This window comes from Schistocerca piceifrons, chromosome X (genome assembly GCF_021461385.2).
Source record: "Schistocerca piceifrons isolate TAMUIC-IGC-003096 chromosome X, iqSchPice1.1, whole genome shotgun sequence".
NCBI classification, from domain to species: domain Eukaryota; kingdom Metazoa; phylum Arthropoda; class Insecta; order Orthoptera; family Acrididae; genus Schistocerca; species Schistocerca piceifrons.
Window position 1 is genome coordinate 282,317,696 of NC_060149.1, and position 23,967 is coordinate 282,341,662.

Sequence of the window (23,967 nt, forward strand, 5' to 3'; positions counted from 1 at the left end):
GGATCATATTTGGAAACAGCCATGAACACACACCTGTCTGGGCACCTCGATTTGTATATTCTGTAGAATCCCTCAGTTTTTTAAGGTGAGTTACAAGACGATTTCCCCAGCAAAGTATGGTTGCAACCTTTCCATTTCTAGGTCACCTACTGTTAGTTGCTTAAGACCTCGATGCGAGGAAATGTCAAATCGTGACTAAACAGTCACCAATACCCACACACCAAGTATACGCTACACAACAATGACACAACATCAAATCTCAACAGATAAGCTAGTACACACTGACACATGGAAGCAAACTGATACAGAATTGGTAACACCCTTAAGTAACAAGAAATAAATCTGGCCTACGAAAGTAATTACTTATAACGAAATGTTTAAAGAAGGATGATGATACTGACGTATATAAACAAATCTGGCATTTACCTACTTCAGTGGAACAGTTGTGATGCTCTATACTCAGGACTGACCAGCGGAGCATTTGAGATGAGATATAAAGAGCACAAAAAAGCGTGGAAATATGGCACCAGCCATTCAAGATTCTCACAGCACCTCTGACAAGAAAAACACCGTCCTACCACAACATACATTAAGATAATCAGATAGAGTAACAAATAACATTACAAGAAAACTTCAAAATCCAAAAGGAAATCAAATATACGAAACACATAATAAATGACGAAACAAACGTTATCATCCACACACACACACACACACACACACACACACACTAAAAAAGCTGAATAAAATCACACTCTCACTCACGCACTCAGTCACACAAGTTACAACATATCACGCCACCCCATATGCCTTATTTTTCTTAAAACAGTATGTAATATCCACCAATAAAAAAAATGAACACACACCCTGAGGAATACCAGAACCTACAACAATGACAAAATCAAAACAAAAGACGATCACACCCCACAACATCAAAAAAATGGAGACGAAATGTAAGTGGACCTCCACAACTTGAAGAAGAAAAAATATACCTTGTCTGTGTAGTGCAATGTACTAAGTTATATCATCTATGTGTAGAAGTACGATAGGAATGCAGTTGTTGTTGTTGTTGTTGTTGTCTTCAGTCCTGAAACTGGTTTGATGCAGCTCTCCGTGCTACTCTATCCTGTGCAAGCTCCTTCATCTCCCAGTACCTACTGCAACCTACATCCTTCCGAATCTGCTTAGTGTATTCATCTCTTGGTCTCCCTCTACGAATTTTACCCTCCACGCTGCCCTCCAATGCTAAATTTGTGATCCCTTGATGCCTCAGAACATGTCCTACCAACCGATCCCTTCTTCTAGTCAAGTTGTGCCACAAACTTCTCTTCTCCCCAATCCTATTCAATACCTCCTCATTAGTTACATGATCTACCCACCTAATCTTCAACATTCTTCTGTAGCACCACATTTCGAAAGCTTCTATTCTTTTCTTGTCCAAACTATTTATCGTCCATGTTTCACTTCCATACATGGCTACACTCCATACAAATACTTTCAGAAACGACTTCCTGACACTTAAATCTATACTCGATCTTAACAAATTTCTCTTTTTCAGAAGCGCTTTCCTTGCCATTGCCAGTCTACATTTTATATCCTCTCTACTTCGACCATCATCAGTTATTTTGCTCCCCAAATAGCAAAACTCCTTTACTACTTTAAGTTTCTCATTTCCTAATCTAATTCCCTCAGCGTCACCCGACTTAATTAGACTACATTCCATTATACTCGTTTTGCTTTTGTTGATGTTCATCTTATATCCTCCTTTCAAGACACTGTCCATTCCGTTCAACTGCTCTTCCAAGTCCTTTGCCGTCTCTGACAGAATTACAATGTCATCGGCAAACCTCAAAGTTTTTATTTCTTCTCCCTGGATTTTAATACCTACTCCGAATTTTTCTTTTGTTTCCTTTACTGCTTTCTCAATATACAGATTGAATAACATCGGGGAGAGGCTACAAGCCTGTCTCACTCCCTTCCCAACCACTGCTTCCCTTTCATGCCCCTCGACTCTTATAACTGCCATCTGGTTTCTGTACGAATTGTAAATAGCCTTTCTATCTCTGTATTTTACCCCTGCCACCTTTAGAATTTGAAAGAGAGTATTCCAGTCAACATTGTGAAAAGCTTTCTCTAAGTCTACAAATGCTAGAAACGTAGGTTTGCCTTTCCTTAATCTTTCTTCTAAGATAAAGGTCAGTATTGCCTCACGTGTTCCAATATTTCTACGGAATCCAAACTGATCTTCCCCAAGGTCGGATTCTACCAGTTTTTCCATTCGTCTGTAAAGAATTCGCATTAGTATTTTGCAACTGTGACTTATTATACTAATAGTTCGGTAATTTTCACATCTGTCAACACCTGCTTTCTTTGGGATTGGAATTATTATATTCTTCTTGAAGTCTGAGGGAATTTCGCCTGTCTCGCACATCTTGCTCACCAGATGGTAGAGTTTTGTCAGGACTGGCTCTCCCAAGGCCGTCAGTAGTTCTAAGGGAATGTTGTCCACTCCCGGGGCCTTGTTTCGACTCAGGTCTTTCAGTGCTCTGTCAAACTCTTCACGCAGTATCGTATCTCCCATTTCATCTTAATCTACATCCTCTTCCATTTCCATAATATTGTCCTCAAGTACATCGCCCTTGTGTAGACCCTCTATATACTCCTTCCACCTTTCTGCTTTCCCTTCTTTGCTTAGAACTGGGTTTCCATCTGAGCTCTTGATATTCATACAAGTGGCTCTCTTTTCTCCAAAGGTCTCTTTAATATTCCTGTAGGCAGTGTCTATCTTACCCTAGTGATATGTGCCTCTACATCTTTACATTTGTCCTCTAGCCATCCCTGCTTAGCCATTTTGCACTTCCTGTCGATCTCATTTTTGAGACGTTTGTATTCCTTTTTGCCTGCTTCATTTACTGCATTTTTATAATTTCTCCTTTCATCAATTAAATTCAATATTTCTTCTGCTACCCAAGGATTTCTATTAGCCCTCGCTATTTTACCTACTTGATCCTCTGCCGCCTTCACTACTTCATCCCTCAGAGCTACCCATTCTTCTTCTACTGTATTTCTTTCCCCCATTCCTATCAATTGTTCCCTTATGCTCTCCCTGAAACTCTGTACAACCTCTGGTTTTGTCAGTTTATCCAGGTCCCATCTCCTTAAATTCCCACCTTTTTGCAATTTCTTCAGTTTTAATCTACAGTTCATAACCAATAGATTGTGGTCAGAGTCCACATCTGCCCCTGGAAATGTCTTACAATTTAAAACCTGGTTCCTAAATCTCTGTCTTACCATTATATAATCTATCTGATACCTTCTAGTATCTTCATGCCTTTTCCATGTATACAACCTTCTTTCAAGATTCTTGAGCCAAGTGTTAGCTATAATTAAGTTATGATCTGTGCAAAATTCTACCACGTGGCTTCCTCTTTCATTTCTTCCCCCCTATCCATATTCACGTACTACGTTTCCCTCTCTCCCTTTTCCTACTATCGAATCCCAGTCACCCATGACTATTAAATTTTCGTCTCCCTTCACTGTCTGAATAATTTCTTTTATCTCATCATACATTTCATCAATTTCTTCGTCATCTGCAGAGCTAGTTGGCATATAAACTTGTACTATTGTACTAGGCGTGGGCTTCATGTCTATCTTGGCCACAATAATACGTTCACTATGCTGTTTGTAGTAGCTTACCCGCGCTCCTATTTTTTTATTCATTATTAAACCGACTCCTGCATTACCCCAATTTGATTTTGTATTTATAATCCTGTATTCACCTGACCAAAGTCTTGTTCCTCCTGCCACCGAACTTCACTAATTCCCACTATATCTAACTTTAACCTATCCATTTCCCTTTTTAAATTTTCTAAACTGCCTGCCCGATTAAGGGACCTGACATTCCACGCTCCGATCCGTAGAACGCCAGTTTTCTTTCTCTTGATAACGGCGTCCTCTTGAGTAGTCCCCGCCCGGAGACCCGAATGGGGGACTATTTTACCTCCGGAATATTTTACCAAGAGGACGCCATCATCATTTAGCCATACAGTAAAGCTGCATGCCCTCGGGAAAAATTACGGCTGTAGTTTCCCCTTGCTTTCAGCCGTTCGCAGTACCAGCACAGCACAGCAAGGCCGTTTTGGTTAGTGTTACAAGGCCAGATCAGTCAGTCATCCAGACTGTTGCCCCTGCAACTACTGAAAAGGCTGCTGCCCCTCTTTAGGAACCACACGTTTGTCTGGCCTCTCAACAAAAAAAAGGCTCTGAGCACTATGGGACTCAACTGCTGAGGTCATTAGTCCCCTAGAACTTAGAACTAGTTAAACCTAACTAACCTAAGGACATCACAAACATCCATGCCCGAGGCAGGATTCGAACCTGCGACCATAGCGGTCTTGCGGTTCCAGACTGCAGCGCCTTTAACCGCACGGCCACCTAGGCCGGCGGCCTCTCAACAGATACCCCTCCGTTGTGGTTACACCTACGGTACGGCTATCTGTATCGTTGAAGCACGCAAGCCTCCCCACCAACGGCAAGGTCCATGGTTCATGGGGAGGAGGAATGAAGTAGGGAACAAGATAAAAACGTGAGTAGTGTTAGTAATTTAATACTGTTTAATAGCAATAATTTAAAACATGAGGACTGTTTACGATCCTGCCAAATAGATTTGTAAGAAAAACAACATTGTCACATTGACCAAAGAAGATTTTTTAAAATAAAGTGAAATGCGTATGGTCTAAATAAGACTTAGTCGCTAAAGACGGTATGTAACCTACACTGATCAGCCCGGACATTATGACCACTTACCTAATAGCCGGTATGTCCACCTTCCGTACAGATAACAGCAGCGACGCGTCGTGGCATGGAAGCAATGGGGCTTTGGTAGGTCACTGGAGAGAGTTGCCACCACATCTGCACACACAAGTCACCTAACCCCATAAATTCCGAGAAAGGGAGTGATGAACTCTGACGACACGGTGAATCACATCCCAGAGGTGTTCGATTGGCTTCAGATCTAGCGAGGTGGGGGTCAGCACATCAATTGGAACTCGCCACTGTGTTCCTCAAACTACTCCCGGTCTTGTGACATGGCGCATTATCTTGTTGAAAAATGTCACTGCCGTCGGGAAACAAGATCGTCAAGAAGTATTGTACGTGGTCCGCAATCAGTGAACGATACTCCTTGGCCGTCATGGTACTTTGCACGAGCTGCACTGGATCCATGGATGCCCACTTGAATGTTTCCCAGAGCATAATGGAGCCGCCACCAACTTGTATCCCTCCCACAGTACAAGTGTCAAGGAGCTGTTCCCCTGGAAGAAGACGCAGCAGCGTCCTCCTATCGGCATGATGAAGAAGATACCGGGATTCATGAGACCATGGAACGCTCTGACACTGGGCCAACGCCCAGTCCTGATGGTCATGTGCCAATTTCAGCCATAGTTACCGATGCCGTGGTGTCAACATTGCCACATTCATGGGTCGTCTGCTGCGGAGGCCCATCGTTAGGAGTGTTCGGTGCACAGTGCGTTCATACACACTTGTACTCTGCCCAGAATTAAAGTCTGAAATCAGTTCCGCCACAGTTCACAGCCTACCCTGTTTTACCAGTCTGCCCAGCCTACGACGTTCGACATCTGTAATGAGAAGTGGTCGCCCAACCCCACGACGTCTGGACGTGGTTTCACCTTGGTTTCGCCACGTGTTGAAGACACTCACCATAGCACTCCTCGAACACCCGGCACGTCGTGCAGTTTCAGAAATACTCGTCCCGAGCCTCTGGGCAATCACAATCTACACTCTGTCAAACTCAAATAGATCACGCACCTTCCCCATTTTACACCGGACAGCACTCTCGCTAATACTACATGCACCGTGCGTGTGTCTGATTAGCAGTCATTCTTCGCCAGGGAATTCTGTTGTCGCCTGGACAGGTTGCTATCGATAGTAGGTCGGTGGTCATAAGGTTTTGGCTAATCAGTACACAGTCTGCACAGAAGGATGTTTTTTGAAGATTCTCCATTCGGGCTAAAGGGAAGTAAATCGTCATAATTTCACTCTGCCTTCACTACTCGCCATCCGATTGACTTACTATGTGTTGTTCCATGAATTATATTGCGGACTTCATAGCAGCTATTTATTTTCTTACTCTGTTGAACTGAGTTCAGTATGTTCATTAATTTGCTAGGTGCAAGACTGCAGTCCATGCAATGACACTCAGTGCAGAGAAACGCATTTGGTAGTAAAGACTGATGAACATACATGAACAGTACATGATTATATAAAAATGAAAGGCACTTCAGCGTGATTTAGTAAAAAAAATAGTAATACTCCGAGATGCATCTAAACAGTTAGTTTCAAAAATTTGTCGTTACCTGACCTGAAGCACCTTGAGGTCGTATTATCTAGATATATTTCATATGGCACAGCAGTCTCGTATATGGCAGTGTGCATGTCTGTCCACTAGACATTATCAGTCTATAGAGCACTCGAGGCTACGTCTTCATTGACGGTCGTTGCGCGAGCGGGAGAGCGACAATCGCTGCTAGCTCGCAAGATAAGTAGAAGGAGAAGCGGGAATTGTCCTTATTGTAGACTGAAGTAGATCACGTGATGTAGCGTCGCCGAATCGCGCAATCAGTCATGTTTGTTTTTCTATTGCGCCATCGCACTCATACGAACAGTTACAATTGAAATACGTGCAGTACACATGGGGCCTTTGTAACTGTCGCTCGAGCGTTACGTCCGATCGGCGCAATGAAAGACAAACTGTCCGCAGCTCGTGGTCGTGCGGTAGCGTTCCCGCGCCCGGATTCCCGGGTTCGATTCCCGGCGGGGTGAGGGATTTTCTGTGTCTCGTGATGACTGGGTGTTGTGTGATGTGTTTATGTTAGATAGGTTTAAGTAGTTCTAAGTTCTAGGGGACTGATGACCATAGATGTTAAGTCCCATAGTGCTCACAAGGGAACCTCCCCATCGCACCCCCCTCAGATTTAGTTATAAGTTGGCACAGTGGATAGGCCTTGAAAAACTGAACACAGATCAATTGAGAAAACAGGAAGAAGTTGTGTGGAACTGTGAAAAAATAAGCAAAATATACAAACTGAGTAGTTCAAGGGAAGATAGGCAACATTCAGGAAGAAAGGAACACAGGAGCGCCGTGGTCTCGTGGTAACGTGAGCAGCTGCAGAACGAAAGGTCCTAGGTTCAAATCTTCCATTGAGTGAAAAGTTTAATTTTTTATTTTCAGTTGATGTGACAAACTCTTATGTTTTCATCACTTTTTTGGGAGTGATTATCACATCCACAAGAAAACCTAAATCGGGCAAGGTAGAAGAATCTTTTTACCCATTCGCTAAGAGTACAAGCTACGTGGGTCGACAACATATTCCTGTCACGTGACGCACATGCCGTCACCAGTGTCGTATAGAATATATCAGATGTGTTTTCCTGTGGAGGAATCGGTTGACCTATGACCTTGCGACAAATGTTTTCTGTTTCCATTGGAGAGGCACGTCCTTTCGTCTACTAATGGCACGGTTTTGCGATGCGGTCGCAAAACACAGACACTAAACTTATTACAGTGAACAGAGACGTCAATGAACGAACGGACAGATAATAACTATGCAAAAATGAAGAAAGTAAAATTTTCACTCGAGGGAAGACTTGTACCAACGACCTCTCGTTCGCCAGCTGCTCACGCTACCACGGGACCACGGCGCTCCTAATCTCACATAGTCCATTATGTTGCTTATGTGGCCCATTGACTACTCAGTTTGTATATTTTGCTTATTTTTTCACAGTTCCACACAACTTCTTCCTGTTTTCTCAATTGATCTGTGTTCAGTTTTTCAAGGCCTATCCACTGTGCCAACTTATAACTAAATCTGAGGGGGGTGCGATGGGGAGGTTCCCTTGTCAGAGCCATTTGAAAGACAAACTGGTTTGTTTTTTCATCGGGTGGTCGTTGGGCACGTATACAACGAGTAACTACAATTCCATGATTTCTGAAGAGCATTCATTTCTAGAAGAACGCTCGCTCCAGTTGCGTGAGTTAATAGACATGAAAATAATAAAAATCGTCTGTAATAAGACCAGGAGAGGGAGGGAATTGCGCGAAACTTGAAGAAAATAAGTATTCATATAGAAAAGAATTTATTTGAACTACTGTTATTTATTACAAACATTTCCTACCTTAACGAAATAATATTCATTTCTGCAGCACACCAACAAATGTAATTTATATACTAGTGAAGAAATAAGAAGAGGAGTTCTGTCTTGCAATAATAACGGCACTGATTGTCCGATTGTTTCCTCTTGATGGCATAAATTTTGTAAATATCTGAGGCTGGTTTATAGTTTCTGGTGTTGTTAAAGAGCTGTCTTTTTCTAATATAATATTATGCAAAAGGCAAACAGTCCGAACGATTTTTATTGCGTTGCCAGCGGTTGTTTCTACATAGCCTTCAGCAGAATCTGAAATTTGGCAGCAGTTATATTGAAAGTGCATTCTACTGAGACTCCTGACACACATAATCCCTGGTTGAATAGTGTTCAAGCCTTAGCACTGTCCTTGCGGTTAAAGTCGCATTAGGAAGGTAGTGAGGACAAATGCTTAATTCGCCAAAAATACGTAAGGTGCAACAACGTCAGAAATTGGTAGCTGTTCTTCCGATGACAACTACAGTCTGCCAGTGACAAGTTTTTTGAGATATTTAGTGTTGCTGTGTATCCCCTATCCTTGTCTTTTCCATAACTACATAAATTTCTCGAAATTTTTAATTTGAGTAAGAAAAAGTATTTATGGTTGCTGTACATGCTACCAGATTTAGGTGGCTTTTTCAAAGCTAACATGCTTTTCATCACGATTTCCACAGTAATATGAAAATTTGTACTTTTTCCAGATATAATTAAGCTATATTTTTGATGTCCTTTGTGCTTGTAAATTTCAAAGGCTTTTCATGAAACGTCTTCCAAACAGGTTCACAAACTTTTATGAGAATGCTTTCTACAGCTGTTTGTGAAACCTTGAAAGTGAAATTGCCGGAAATCGAACCGGTAGACAAGTACTAGAGGAAAAAGGCAAAGGATAAAACCTTTAGCAATATAAAACGCTATAAAAATTATAAACTTAGTATTGACAGCATAAGTGGCAGGTTACTAACAATGGTCTCTTTTATTTCAAAATAAACAGTTAAAATAAAGTGGAAACATATGAGAGATGTCTTCAAAAAGATACAAATACCTCTTCTGGAACTGAAATCAGTCCAAACACCAGTAATTATACAAGAAAATGGACATATTTTAGAGATACGTTATTTCTGAAAGACGCCCTGAAACCTCGAACTTCTGAATATAATTTTTCTGAGGGAGAACTTGATGGGACGTACACTGAAGCTGAAGAACGTCGCGTCGCATGGCCAAACAACATGACATGTAAGTCTGACTGCGTCCTGCGAGAGGTTCCAAGACGTCCGCAACTAGAGTCGTAATGTCTAATAGAAGCTAACATGCACAAGGCTGAAGCTATAATTTTGAGATGGTAAGAACTCAGCTGGAAACTGAGGAGATTCTTAGGTGCCTCAAGAGAAGAACTAGATTTAACACGTTCACGACGACGTGTACCACCGGTGGATGACGGTCGATTCTATCAATTATACTAGGAGTACAACAGTATCTTAGCCAGGCGCAACGAACAACTGAACACAATTTTGTGCGACCCTTCAGCGAGAGAGCTTTCTGAACAAATGAGATATTACATAATTTGTGGTTATTTTATTATAAAACGATTTTATGTGATCTCTTGTTGTTTTAAAAGAAAGAACTTACACCGCTTTAAAAATGGAAGGTCAATATATAAACGTAGTAGCCTAGGACGTTAGAATACTACGGCTACCCTATGTCGACAAACAGGAAAAGCAGCGTCGCCAGATGAAGGAAAACCTGAATACGCCCCACAGCGAAATACAAAACTCTCATTAATGCGGTGAACATGTTAATATGACAAGGAAGGAAGGAAGGAATATTGGGTTTAACGTCCCGTTGACATTGAGGTCATTAGAGACGGAGAACAAGCGCGGATAGTGTTAAGGATGGGGAAGGAAATCGGCCGTGCCATTTGAAAGGAAACATCCCGGCATTTTAAGAAATCACGAAAAACCTAACTCTGGATGGTCGGACGGGGGTCTGAAATGTCGTCCTCCCGAATGCGAGTCCAATGATTTAACCACTGCACCACGTCATTCGATTAATACGATAAGTTTTAATATATTAGACAATGATTACACCGGAGTTCAGTCAGTTGGCCCCGACTAAGACGAAGTTAAAATTGGAACAACTGCTATCTATACTCAGTAGGCTTCTGAAATGCAGCCACGCGGCATTAGCCGAGCGGTAAGGGCGCTGCAGTCATGGACTGTGCGGCTGGTCCCGACGAAGGTTCGAGTCCTCCCTCGGGCATGGGTTTGTGTGTTTGTCGTTAGGATAATTTAGTTTAAGTAGTGTGTAAGCTTAGGGACTGATGACCTTAGCAGTTAAGTCCCATAAGATTTTACACGCATTTGAACATTTTTTCTGAAATGCAAAAGCAAGTCATGACGGCAGCGCAGTATTGGCCTTATCTCACAGGCTCTCACTGCCTGTAAACTCGTAACTAGACTCTAAACTCGACTCAGTACTCGCCTATTACTAAATCTCGGGACGCCCGTCCAGGGGCTATAACTACTCTCCCTGACGTCAGACCTGCCTTTTACAGATCACGAGATGTTCTGAGTTCATATTCCACGAAATTCCTCGAGACTCCCAGAGTGTTCTCTGGAAAGTTCCTGTCACATGACGCGTAGACCATACAGCGTCCACCGAGAGAGGTGGCGCAGTGGTTAGACACTGGATTCGCATTCGGGAGGACGACGGTTCAATCCCGCGTCCGGCCATCCTGATTTAGGTTTTCCGTGATTTCCCTAAATCATTCCAGGCCAATGCCGGGATGGTTCCCCTGAAAGGGCACGGCCGACTTCCTTCCCCATCCTTCCCTAATCCGATGAGACCGATGACCACGCTGTCAGGTCTCCTTCCCCAAATCAACCAACCATACAGCGTCTCTATGGGAACATATTATCTTACAATATTGCAGTGCCTGTGGTATTCCGAATTACGATGCAAATTTTCATTGTTGTCAACCCACTATACAGCTGATAGTTGTCCATATTCGCTACTGCGAATACATTTATTGTATATTATCTTACTTCCTGAGTTTGCGAAGACAGAAGTTGCGCTTCTGTCGATAACATTTTTTGGAATACGGTTCAACCAGAGTTTACTTGAGAACACTAAATGTATGATGAGAGCTCTTTCGCGGTGGATTAGGGGATGATTCACCGAATGCACGGGGGGCAGTTCACTGCCTGGGGCCTTAGCTGTGCCTCCGCTGGTTTTTAACTAATGATTCGCATTGTTCATGTTAGAGGCGTGATTATGTTGTGCATACGCGATAGTTAACATCAGAAGGTACCACTGATACATGATTTCTGCAATCAGTGTTTGCCCTAACGAAATTAGTTCCTTCGATACTGTCACAACTGTTTCCGTTTCCCCTGCTCCAGAATATGAATACAGATTTCATTGAGAAAGTTCTAGTGCCATTAATTAACTTTGATTTATCATGGGAACAGAATTCGATCTTGCTTATCTGTGTACTTTCATTTTGTGTCCTATTATTATGTTACTAAGAATTTTTAACAAAGAAACTCTGTATTTAAAAAAAAAAGATGTATAAACCTTTGTTTGTTCTGTTTGATACCATTGTTAATTTTGAGTAACAAGATCGTCAAGAAGTATTGTACGTGGTCCGCAATCAGTTAGCAATTACACTAACGAGTCCTTCATAATGCATTTTGCTAAAAGAAATTAATAAGTTTCCAGTATCTAAATACCAGTGATTACCTTAACGTCAGGTGGAGTATTTCCTCAGTGCCTATTGTTTTTTTTTTCGAGTTTGTGACTTTATGGGTGCTCTCGCCATACGTAATCAGAGGTTGCTTTCGATATTATGTATATTCATAGAAAATATCCTCTTGAGTCCCAAGCTCTCAATAAAGATAGTAGAATTCTCCATGCACGAATCGTTCTCTCCCAGTTCTATTAGGAGATTGACATTTTTGGTAATGTTGCAGCTCAATTCCGATAATAAACCAACTTCCCACCGAGAAAAGAGCAACATATCTTCCCGGACTAAATGAATTGTATTACGCTTTGCACGCACACTCTGAAACGATTTTAATTAGTACACACTTTTTGTCATCGCGCGGGTGCTTGCGGCACGAGGTATGGACGTTGACTAGAACGTACCCTTACTATGGCGGTGTCAGGCAGTTTGCATAGCGGACGAGCGGAATCAGACGCGTCAATAGGGCACACTGTTTCACTCCGCATCCGTTAATTATCAGCCACCAGATCATCATTTGATCAGCCGACCTAAACTATCACCCAAAGCGCTTTACATGAAGTCCTGCAATCATCAGCCTCAAAATATTTTCTCTTTTATTTTTCTTCTAGGAGATGTCATTTCCTTCCTCCAACAGCATGGACTACTGCATTTAGCCGTAATCACTTTTCTCCCCTGTGCCCCGCCCTTACGTCCTACCAGTACTAAAATTCCAGTCCTTCATCGACATGTCCGCATGATGTCTTGAGAAATGAGACACTACTCTATCAACACGGACTGCCGCAACGAATCAGCTCTTCTGACCTACTCAAAGTCGTCGCTACCGGCTGGAAACTGGTTTCAGGAAACCTGGATAGTCATACCTCAAACGGAGTGAGGTGCGAGGCAAAAGGAATTCCAGCATTTAAATAATCAAAAATACTATTATAAGAAGTGGCGCAGTGGTTAAACCCCTAGACTCGCACTAACACATCCAATTCAGGTATTCCGAGATTTTTAAAATACACTACTGGCCATTAAAATTGCTACACCACGAAGATGACATGCTACAGACGCGAAATTTAACCGAAAGGAAGAAGATACTGTGATATGCAAATGGTTAGCTTTTCAGAGCATTCACACAAGATTGGCGCCGGTGGCTGCACCTGCAACGTGCTGACATGAGGAAAGTTTCCAACCGATTTCTCATAGACAGCCTCGTGATGACTGGGTGTTGTGTGGTGTCCTTAGGCTAGTTAGGTTTAAGTAGTTCCAAGTTCTAGGGGACTGATGACCGTAGATGTTAAGTCCCATAGTGCTCAGGGCCAACCATCTCATACACAAACAGCAGTTGACCGGCGTTGCTTGGTGAAGCGTTGTTGTGATGCCTCGTGTAAGGAGGGGAAATGCGTACCATCACGTTTCCGACTTTGATAAAGGTCGGATTGTAGCCAATCGCGATTGCAGTTTATCGTATGGCGACATTGCTGCTCGTGTTGGTCGAGATCCAATGACTGTTAGCAAAGTATGGAATCGGTGGGCTCAGGAGAGTAATACGGAACGCCGTGCTGGATTCCAACGGCCTCGTATTACTAGCAGTCGAGATGACAGGCATCTTATCCGCATGGCTGTAACGGATCGTGGAGCCACGTCTCGATCCCTGAGTCAACCGATGAGGACGTTTGCAAGACAACAACCATCTGCACGAACAGTTCGACGACTTTGCAGTAGCATGGACTATCAGCTCGGAGACCATGGCTGTGGTTACCCTTGACGCTGCATTACAGACTGGAGCGTCTGCGATGGCGTACTCAATGACGAACCTAGGTGCACGAATGGCAAAACGTCATTTTTTCGGACGAATCCAGGTTCTGTTTACAGCATCATGATGGTCGCATCCGTGTTTGGCGACATCGCGGTGAACGCACATTGGAAGCGAGTATTCGTCATCGCCATTCTGGGGTATCACCCGGCGTGATGGTATGATGTGCCATTGGTTACACGTCTCGGCCACCTCTTGTTCGCATTTACGGCACTTTGAACAGTGGACGTTACATTTCAGATGTGTTGCGCCCCGTGGCTCTACCCTTCATTCGATCCCTGCGAAACCCTACATTTAAGCAGGATAATGCACGACCGCATGTTGCTGGTCCTGTACGGGCCTTTCTAAATACAGAAAATGTTCGACTGCTGCCCTGGTACATTGCACGACGTAGCCAGCGATGCACACTGACGAAGCCTCGCTCATTTGCAGAGCAGATAGTTAGAATAGCCTTCAGCTAAGTCAATGGCTACGACCTAGCAAGGCGCCATTAGCCTTACATAGCTTGTATCTAAAGAGTCTCACTTTTATCGCCACAATCTCCAGATGTACCACAAGGATGGATTAAAGTTAAGTATTCCAGAAGCTACGTACTTTTCTTTATAGCATTCATTACGTATCCTGTTTCAGACCTCACTCCATCCTTCGTGAGCTTATAGCGTGCATTGCGGTCCCCTCAAACCACACTGTGTCGGCACTTCTGTCGACACATCATTGTGTTGAAGCTGCATGGACAGCTGTACCTGTACACGCTATGCAATATCTGTTTGACTCAATGTCCAGGCGTATCAAGTCCGTTATTACGGCCAGAGGTGGTTGTTCTGGGTACTGATTTCTCAGGATCTATGCCCCCAAGCTGCGTGAAACTGTAATCGCTTGTCAGTTCTATTATATTATATTTGTCCAATGAATACCCGTTTATCATCTGGATTTCTTCTTGGTGTAGCAATTTTAATGGCCTGTAGTGTATCTTAGAGTTCCTTTGAAAAGGACACTGCCGATTTTATTCCCCATCCCTACGTTATCTTCACCTTAAGCTCCGTCTCTAAAGGTCTCGTCATCAATGAGAAGCTTAAGGCTAAACTTGCGTTTTTTCTTTACTCATTTATTTGTCTTTCTAAGACGTCAGCTAGCATTCCTAAGGTCTTTATTCATTGCAGCATTGTCTTTAACCACTTATAAACATATATCAAGTAAGCTCTGTGATAAATGAAAATTTTTTATTGCTTTTGCTTTCTAAGGAGGGTTATCGTATTTAGTTTACTCCCTCCCGAGAATGTACCGAGCGCTGGTTAGCGTCCCTTCCAGAAACACCAAAGGTGTACGAATGTTGTAGCTTAGCGCACTCCAGACCATAAGGCCTGGGGTGAGATCACTGTGTCTTGGACGAACGCGCTCTACAAGACACCGTTCACCAGGTCTACGTCGTACACGCAAGTGACCATCACATGCGTGCAGGCAGAATCTGCTTTTATCGCTGAAGACCACAGCGTTCCATTCCATCTTCCTAGTGATCTTCTAATGGCACCAGTCAGGTGGTGCACGTCGATGCTGTTACGTGAGTGGAAGACGGGCTAGAGGTGCGATTGCCCTTAGTTTCACTTCTAATAATTGGTTCGCAACTGCTCGTGTAGACGCGTCTGGGCTCACAAGCCCTCTTATCTGTGCTGCTGTAGCTCTACGATCTGCCACTGCCGTCGTTACAATAAGGCGATCCTGGCTGGCGTCTGTGCTGCGAGGACGTCTAGAACCTCGTCTACGGGCGTGAGAATGTTCAGGTGACCACTGATACCAGTATCGCTTCACAACTGACACAGCACGTCCAACCTGTGTGGCAGTTCTCCGAAAGGACTATCCCACCACTTGGAAGGAAACAGTTTGACCCTTTTCAAACAAGCTCAGCTGGCTGCAGGAAACACGAATGCTTCCCCGTGGCGCGCTTGCCTGTTTGTTTCACTCGTTTGCATCACACTGAGCCTTCTGGCTCTGAGCATTCCTTGTTAAGGGTAGACAAAGATCGCCCTCTGGTAGCTAAGCTACTCCGCTACGTGTTGGCGGACTACGTTGAAACGTTTATCAGTACATCTACTTTTCCCCAGGTGGCATGTGCCGTTATCGGATCAAAATCGACGTCGTCTTTCTAGGTGTGCTAATTTTTTTTCGGTTGTGTACATTATTAATGACAAATGCCATTAGGGAGTAAATATACTGACAACAAGTAGTTAGTATTTCCAAGTATTTGAACAGACCTCTGTGGCAATTTGTTGAATTCACACCAAAAATAATTCTCATTACACATTTTTGGACTTTGAGAATGAAAGTAATCACAGTATGCCTGAATTCGTGCTTGTCCTTTTTTTTCAGTCTGCATCCACATTTGTCGAAGGGTGATCCTTCACAGCTGAAGCAAAAGATCAAACTTATTTTCTTGATTCAGTATACAGCTCTCCAAAAAGTCCTATGCAACTTCATCGTATTACTTATTTCAACTTCTTACCTCTTTTCACAATCTTTCCTTCTTAAACCGTACAGACATTTTCCTGTCCTTATCTAACCCACCATGAAGTACAAGACTTCCCTCTCTCTGTTCTATTACCTCTCTACCCTTACCGCATACCCTCACAACCACTGAAGAGTCATTTACTTTCCCATGCCTACGCCACTACAGTCACATTAATGGAAAATAAACTATTGCAGCTATCACACCTAATGGGAAATAAGCTATTGCAGCTATCACACAATATCATGATACTGTTGTTTCAACGGTCTCTCAAGCACTTTTCACTTTTGGAAATTATAATGATCTAGCAGCAATAAGTTAATATATCACGGAGTAAACGAGAACACGTGGTTTCAAAAATTACACATATACGCGACTAAATATGAACAAACTGGGACTTGTGAAAACTCTGTGATGCATGTCTATTAAAATTTACACTACTTCTTTGCTGCCCCTTGAACGCAAGAAAAATCATGCCTAGGATCCGCATTTATGAACTTCTCGGTTTCTTTTAATAATATGTAGATACAAATCAGATTGTCAATAAAAGACTAACGACATACACTGTTGCACATGTTTTCTATGAAGTTTTCGTGAATATAACAGTTATTTCTAGCTAAATAAGTTATCTTAGCGTCAACACACGAGCATACTCATCGACGGTCCACACAGTACTGACAACTCAGTAACGCTACGTAATGAAATATATTTCAGTATTATGTTAGCATCAAATCTCTTTGACAAAATATATTAAATAAGTAAACATAATAAAGCAAGATATTAAAGAAAAACAAGAAAACATATTTGCGAAAGATGTACAATGAGTCAAAAATGGCTCTGAGCACTATGGGACTTAACATCTATGGTCATCAGTCCTCTAGACCTTAGAACTACTTAAACCTAAGTAACCTAAGGACAGCACACAACACCCAGCCATCACGAGGCAGAGAAAATCCCTGACCCCGCCGGGAATCGAACCCGGGAACCCGGGCGTGGGAAGCGAAAACGCTACCGCACGACCACGAGATGCGGGCCTACAATGAGTCATGGCAAAGTTTAAACGTTGTTTGATACAGCGAGAAAAAGTTAACTGATACAACTCATTATGTCATAACAGTATAACCTTAAATTATACAAATCCCGCTAACAATTTTCAAGAGACATATGGTAACTGTTCTCTTCTTACGTCAATGCAACATACACTCGTATATTTCGTTTGTAACGCTGTAAATGGGTTTAAGCATTCTGATGATTCCCATGAGTTTAGCTCCATTTCCTCAGTCATTCTAATCGTCACTAGCGTTGCTTCTGTGTTTTAAAGTGTTTCTGCTGCCTGGGATAAGTTCTTATTTTTAGGAGTTTTGTAACCAATACTCGGAATCTATGGCTCCTCGAATTTTCCGCGACATATATGGAAAAGTAAACTTGTGCTTTCGGATCGCTTGCATCAAGTGATACCACTGTTCTAATTTCAAACCGCCGACCGTATGGATCACAATCTCTACCTAATTCATTCGCACTTTCTTCACAATACCCTCACGAAACGTGAAAATTTTGTAGCTTCAGCAGTTCTGAATTTCTACCAAGGCACTTCTTTAGAAAAATTTGTCCCTCTCTCCTAGACGCTTTCGTACACATGTTAACAATAGCACATTCTGACCCCCGTATTACTGCTCTAAAGTAGCTTCTCAACTGTTTTATTTTATTATGGGAATGGAAATGCTACTTGGCGTTGTATGTTAAATAATTATATTTTTTCTTACTTCAAGAAGATATTTCAATGTTCACTGTCAAGTAGCTGTTTAGGTCTTCTGCCTCTTTCAAAAGGCAAGCCATGTCTCTGCAGCCACAGCTTCCTCTCTTCAGCAGTATTTAGGCAGAGGGTTTAAAATTGTGTCCAAATCGCTTCTTCACTATTTCCTTTTTAAATTGAATTCTGAGAGCATTCTGCCTCCTGTTTTACTTCACTTTTGTTCTACACCACATTCTTATCGTTGTTATAATAGCAAAGAAGCGCAGTATTGGAAGGTTGTGGTACAAGTTAGTCCCTATTTAGTAGCCGGAAATCTGGCTCATCATAGGGCAATGTTTCTCCTCTTCATTTTTTAAGTATTAATTTTTAGCTATAGAATACATCACGAATAATTCAGCCATATTTGCGCCAATCTTATAATTCATGTCAACAAATCACGTTGAGACATCAGCGTGCCTAATAGTCAGGGCCTTTGGGGCCTTAAAATTCGAAAGTGATGGATTTCCGCCAGCAAAGTCCATAACTTCTAACGTCTTAAGCAATATACATTATACAGCAGTCAGTAAAGTTTGTTCGCTGAGATCAGTTCTAAAATATTTAAAATTTCGTTGATAACAAATTAATTCTGTAACACAAATGTGCTATGCATGAACTTACTCCGTCCATCCAAAAAGTTACGAGACTGATTTCATTACTAACGCGTAATTGACTTCAGCGCAATAACTGCGGTGACAGCTTGAACTGACAACTGCAAACCACATATGCGCATTCGAGCAGTTAGTTGTCAGCAAGCAGTGCTACGTAGTGGACAGTGGCTGTAATGTGTTACCGTTGTTCGGTCACAAATCGCAATGGAGCAACATCCCTAAATCAAGTGTTCGAGATATTTTCAGGAATGGTTTCAAGAAGACAAAAGTGTGTCCAAAGTTTGTCCTGCACACCTAGACTCACGAACAAAGACAACGACATGTGGACGACAGAGTAGGATGGCAAGGAGAGAACTAGATAACCCCAACCAAGACGTGATTCTGGAAAATCACACGCAATTGCCCATGTCATATTAAGTACGTTAAGAGGGTCGCTGTGCTTTCAGGTATCTAGTTTCAACTACATTTCAAGGTCACGTGACTACCCACATCCCACACGCGTAGATCGTCGTAAAAAGGAGACTTTTAGGATTATAGGCAGGGCAGCAAGTAAAAAAGCATAATGCGTTCTTGTACATAAACTTTATTAATTATGGCGTATATATTTACACACAGAAAACAACTCTTTCTTTATTTTTATTTAGTGTATTTTTAATAACATTCAGCTTAATTTTTAACTTATAATTTTAATCTACATGTGAATCAGCCATTTGCTGCTGCAGCCGGTAATCTGACAAATAAACAGTAGGAACGTTCTCGAATTTCAGTACAAATCTAATTTTCTTCCAGTATAACAGCTGTTTTATGGCTTTAACAATTAGCTCTGTTCCTTTCCACAGTTCCTGTAGGCGAGAGCATTTGCGGATTTTAAGTCTGCTTCTTAACTCCTCGATGACACTATTATTAGAAACCTCCACATCTTCCTGGGTGTACGTTGTCAACTCTTCTGCTGCAGATTCTTGCAGAATTTCCGTATAGAACTTAACGTTTGAAATTTTTTTCAAATGAGTGTCGATTAAATGTTGTCATTTCATCGGTTTTAAATTTACGGTTTCCGTGATTTGATTGAAATGCAAAACACGGACAGTTCTCTTCTGCAAGAAATCATCACTGATGACGAGGCCTGGTATTATCAATGACCATCGACAGCCGTGTCATCCTCAGTGGAGGATGCGGATAGGAGGGGCGTGGGGTCAGCACACCACTCTCCTGGTCGTTATGATGGTATTCTTGACCGAAGCAGCTACTATTCGGTCGAGTAGCTCCTCAGTTGGCATCACGAGGCTGAGTGCACCCCGAAAAATGGCAACAGCGCATGGCGTCCTGGATGGACACCCATCCAACTGCCGACAGCGCTTAACTGCGCTGATCTCACGGGAGCCGGTGTATCCACTGCGGCAAGGCCGCTGCCTATTATCAATATGTACGTACCATAAATTCACAAGAGGGATCAACGCTCTGACGACATAATCGACTACGTGTATTGTACTCAAAATGGTGTGGACCATGTAGAACACTCGGAGCATTAAAATTTTCTATGTTTTTTATTAATACAGAGTCAAAACTTTTTGAAATGACGGTGTACAGCTGAATGAATTTTATTTAGAATATAAAGAGATATATGACTGCTTGTCCAATTTTCAATTCGAGATGAACCTACCAAGAAACTGCTGACTCCTTGACTGTTATATTTCTGCCCCATTTTTCATCGGACTGGACTCTGCTGCCGCCACATCAGAAAAAATCCTCACCTTGAAAGAGTTCTCTCTCTTGCTGTCTCCATCTCTAACCGTAGCCGCGCGGAATTAGCCGAGCCGTCCAGGGCGCTGCAGTCATGGTCCCGGCGGAGGTTCGAGTCCTCCCTCGGGCATGGGTGTGTGTGTTTGTCCTTAGGATAATTTAGGTTAAGTAGTGTGTAAGCTTAGAGACTGATGACCTTAGCAGTTAATTCCCATAAGATTTCACACACATTTTCTAACCGTAGCGCGTATTTTGCTACGTTTTATTAATCACACTTTCTCTTATAATACAATAGAATTTCTTTAAATTTCCTGTTTTCTCACTCTCGTACGACACATTGCAAAACAAGTTTACATAGGATTACTGAACGCCTGCGTAAACTTATTACTGGTGTACATTCTGAACAAGTACGAAATTTCCTTTTCAGAACAGGTGCTTAATGATGAAGTTTATTTGCAGGTCTATATTCCATTTCTGTTTAAGCTCTTTCCATATTTATTAATTGAAATTAAACCAATATTCCATCCGAAATTATTAGTAAGGGCTCTCACTATAGATAACGAGAAGAGTGCGCTTAGAGTAACGACCACTGTTTGCTTGCAGACTCGCCGTTTCGGACGGCTGTGAGCGGCGCAGTGCTGATGCTACAGGAGCGCGGGAACCTGAGCGCTCTCAAGGCACACTGGTGGAAGGCGGAGGGCCCCGGCTGCGACAACACGGATGAGGATGGCGTGCAGAAGTCCAGCGACGAGCTGGTCCTACTAAACGTGGGCGGCGTCTTCCTCGTTCTGCTCGTCGGCACACTCGCAGCCTTCCTCATCGCCATTCTAGAGTTGCTGTGGAACTGCCGCCGGATCGCCGTTGACGAGCAGGTCTCTGTTAATAAAAATCAAAATCAAAATTTTTTGTTGTTGTAGTGCTCAGCCCCAAAGCGGATTTTCTACAATCTCCACACCAGTCTATCCTGTGCAAGCCAACTTATTTTTACTTAACTTCACAACTTACATCCACTTGAACCTGCTTAATGCAGTCAAGTCTTCATGACCCTGTAAAATGTTTAACTCCTATCATTCCCGCCCCTACCTTACTGATGATTTCTTAAGGGCTCACAATATGTGCTGTTAGCCTCTTGCTTCTTCTTGTTTTTCGTGATGACAACATTCTCCTGAGCAGCCCCTGCCCAGAGATTAGAATGAAGGACTATTTTGTTGGGTTGTTTCTTGGGAAGAGACCAAACAGAGAGGTCATCGATCTCATTGAATTAGGGAAGGACGGGGAAGGAAGTCGGCCGTGCCCTTTCAAAGGAACCATCCCGGCATTTGCCTGAAGCGATTTAGGAAAATCACGGAAAACCTAAATCAGGATGGCCGCACGCATGATTGAACCGTCGTCCTCCCGAATGCGAATCCAGTGTGCTAACCACTGTGCCACCTCGCTCGGTGACTACTTTTTTACACAATAAGATGGCATCATTATTATGCCATAAAGCAGGGATCCCATCAGCGAATATGATGGCTGTAGTTTCCCCTCGATTTCGGCCGTTTGCAATATCAACATCCAGACTGCTGCCCCTGCAACTATTGAGAAACTGTTTTCCTCCGTCAAGAACTATGTCTTAGTCTGGCCTCTCTACAGATTCCCCTCCGAAGTGGTTACACCTACAGTACGTGCATCTGTGTTGTAAATTCCGTGGTTTGTGGGGAGGAGGGTCTAATTTGATATGAATGTCTAAATTTACACTTCGCAGCCATTGTACCATACTTAACTAAAGGTATTTGAGACGCGTAGGGCAGAAGTGGTGCTAATCTAAAAATATGGTTTGGAGAATAACACGAATTTTAAAAAATTGAAAATAACAACTATTTATGAAGTACACTGTTTTATTTGGAAATAGTTGCTTAATGAAGTAAAACACATATATTACGATAATGGAAATATTGATTTCTAGGTCATATTATTATGCAGTTAGAACAAAGTATTCTAATTAAATGGAGTTACTGTGGGTCTGAACCTAATATTACAATCCTTCTAAGATTGACATCCCACTTCTACGAGAAATGATAATACATTGCTTAACAAATTTAATGTCATACAACGGTTCATCGCCGTCACCGTCACCGTCCTGGTATACCAAATCACAACCGACTTTTTAAAGAAAGCATGTCGACGTGGAGAAGTAAAAGGTAATAAATCTATCATATCCTTTCTTTCTTCCGTTCTGTTAAAGGTCCACTCGTCAAAAACAGTTCCTCTTCCTCAACAACTGAAACAGAACTCGATGGATGACCCTGAAATTTTATGAGAATTATCGAACAGACATCTAACTCAGAATTGTATGCATCTTTCAATTTAATGGAAAAGGGAATCCCACCTCGAAACTCACAACCACTTTTTTCCGTCTGTTTATATCTTTTCTGGCAACAGCTTTTTTCGGCTTTATTACAGATTTTTCAAGTGACAGTAAATGCAATTTTGAAGTGACTGAGCAGATGCAATTCATGTTGCATCACAGTCACACATTTCATTTAGCAGTTTATACTGCATATACCCAATCATCGTTTCCTTTTTCATGTAAGTAGGATTTTCCAGAACTGCGACAAGCTTTCTATATAGTTTCTAACCATGCAGTTGCGTTCCTACTTCTTTTTTGTCCTCTTGGTGTACTTCTGGCAGATGGACCTGAAAGATGAATAAAACTAAACTGTTCCAACTGCACCTTTCACTAGAATCTGAAATTAAACTGTAGTTCCAGAAATTACTGTATTAAAACCTCGTAAATTCTTAAAAGAAACAGGTCTAGCTTTAATTTTCTTTCACAGTCTAAGTTTAAAAACTTATCTAAAATCAACAAGTAGAGTGATATACATGCAATTTGGATTTTACTTTGATTCTAGTCATGTTTGGCCAGTTATTCTGATTGCGTTGTTCATGTTCTACCACTTCAGAAAGTTCAGTATCAAAAATGTTCAAATGTGTGTGAATTCCTAAGCGACCAAACTGCTCATGTCAGCGGTCCCTAGAACTACACGCTACCTAAACTAACTTATGCTAAGAACAACACACACACCCATGCCCGAGAGAGGACTCGAACCTCCGGCGGGAGGGGCCGCGCAATCCGTGATATGGCGCCTCTAACCGCACGGCCACTACGCTCGACTCAGTATCAATATATTCACCACTCAAATCTGTCTTTCACAATAGCATGGAATTATTTTACTGCTGCACTGAAAATGGAGGCTATTTCCAACAGCAATAGGAAAATGCTGTACCTTGTAAGGAAAAGAGAGAATTATGGACTTACTCCAGTTTGCCTCAAAAAATTATGTCATGTTCAACACAGACAATCAGTTATCCTAAATGTGTCAATACCATGTGTGGTGTCACCGCCAGACACCACACTTGCTAGGTGGTAGCTTAAATCGGCCGCGGTCCATTTAGTACATGTCGGACCCGCGTGTCGCCACTGTGATCGCAGACCTAGCGCCACCACGAGGCAGGTCTCGAGATACGGACGAGCACTCGCCCCAGTTGTACGACGACATTGCTAGCGACAATACGGACGAAGCCTTCCTCTCATTTGCCGAG

General features: G+C 42.4%; 1 protein-coding gene across 1 annotated transcript in view; it reads left to right on the forward strand.

Annotated features, from left to right (window-relative positions):
- The window catches only part of LOC124722311 (glutamate receptor ionotropic, kainate 2-like), a 593,330-nt gene that overhangs the window by 531,384 nt on the left and 37,979 nt on the right, over window positions 1–23,967 (forward strand). Inside the window, exon 15 of the mRNA XM_047247491.1 lies at window positions 20,986–21,254. Within this exon, the coding sequence (XP_047103447.1) occupies window positions 20,986–21,254 (269 nt within the window). The remainder of the gene's footprint in view (window positions 1–20,985; window positions 21,255–23,967) is intronic.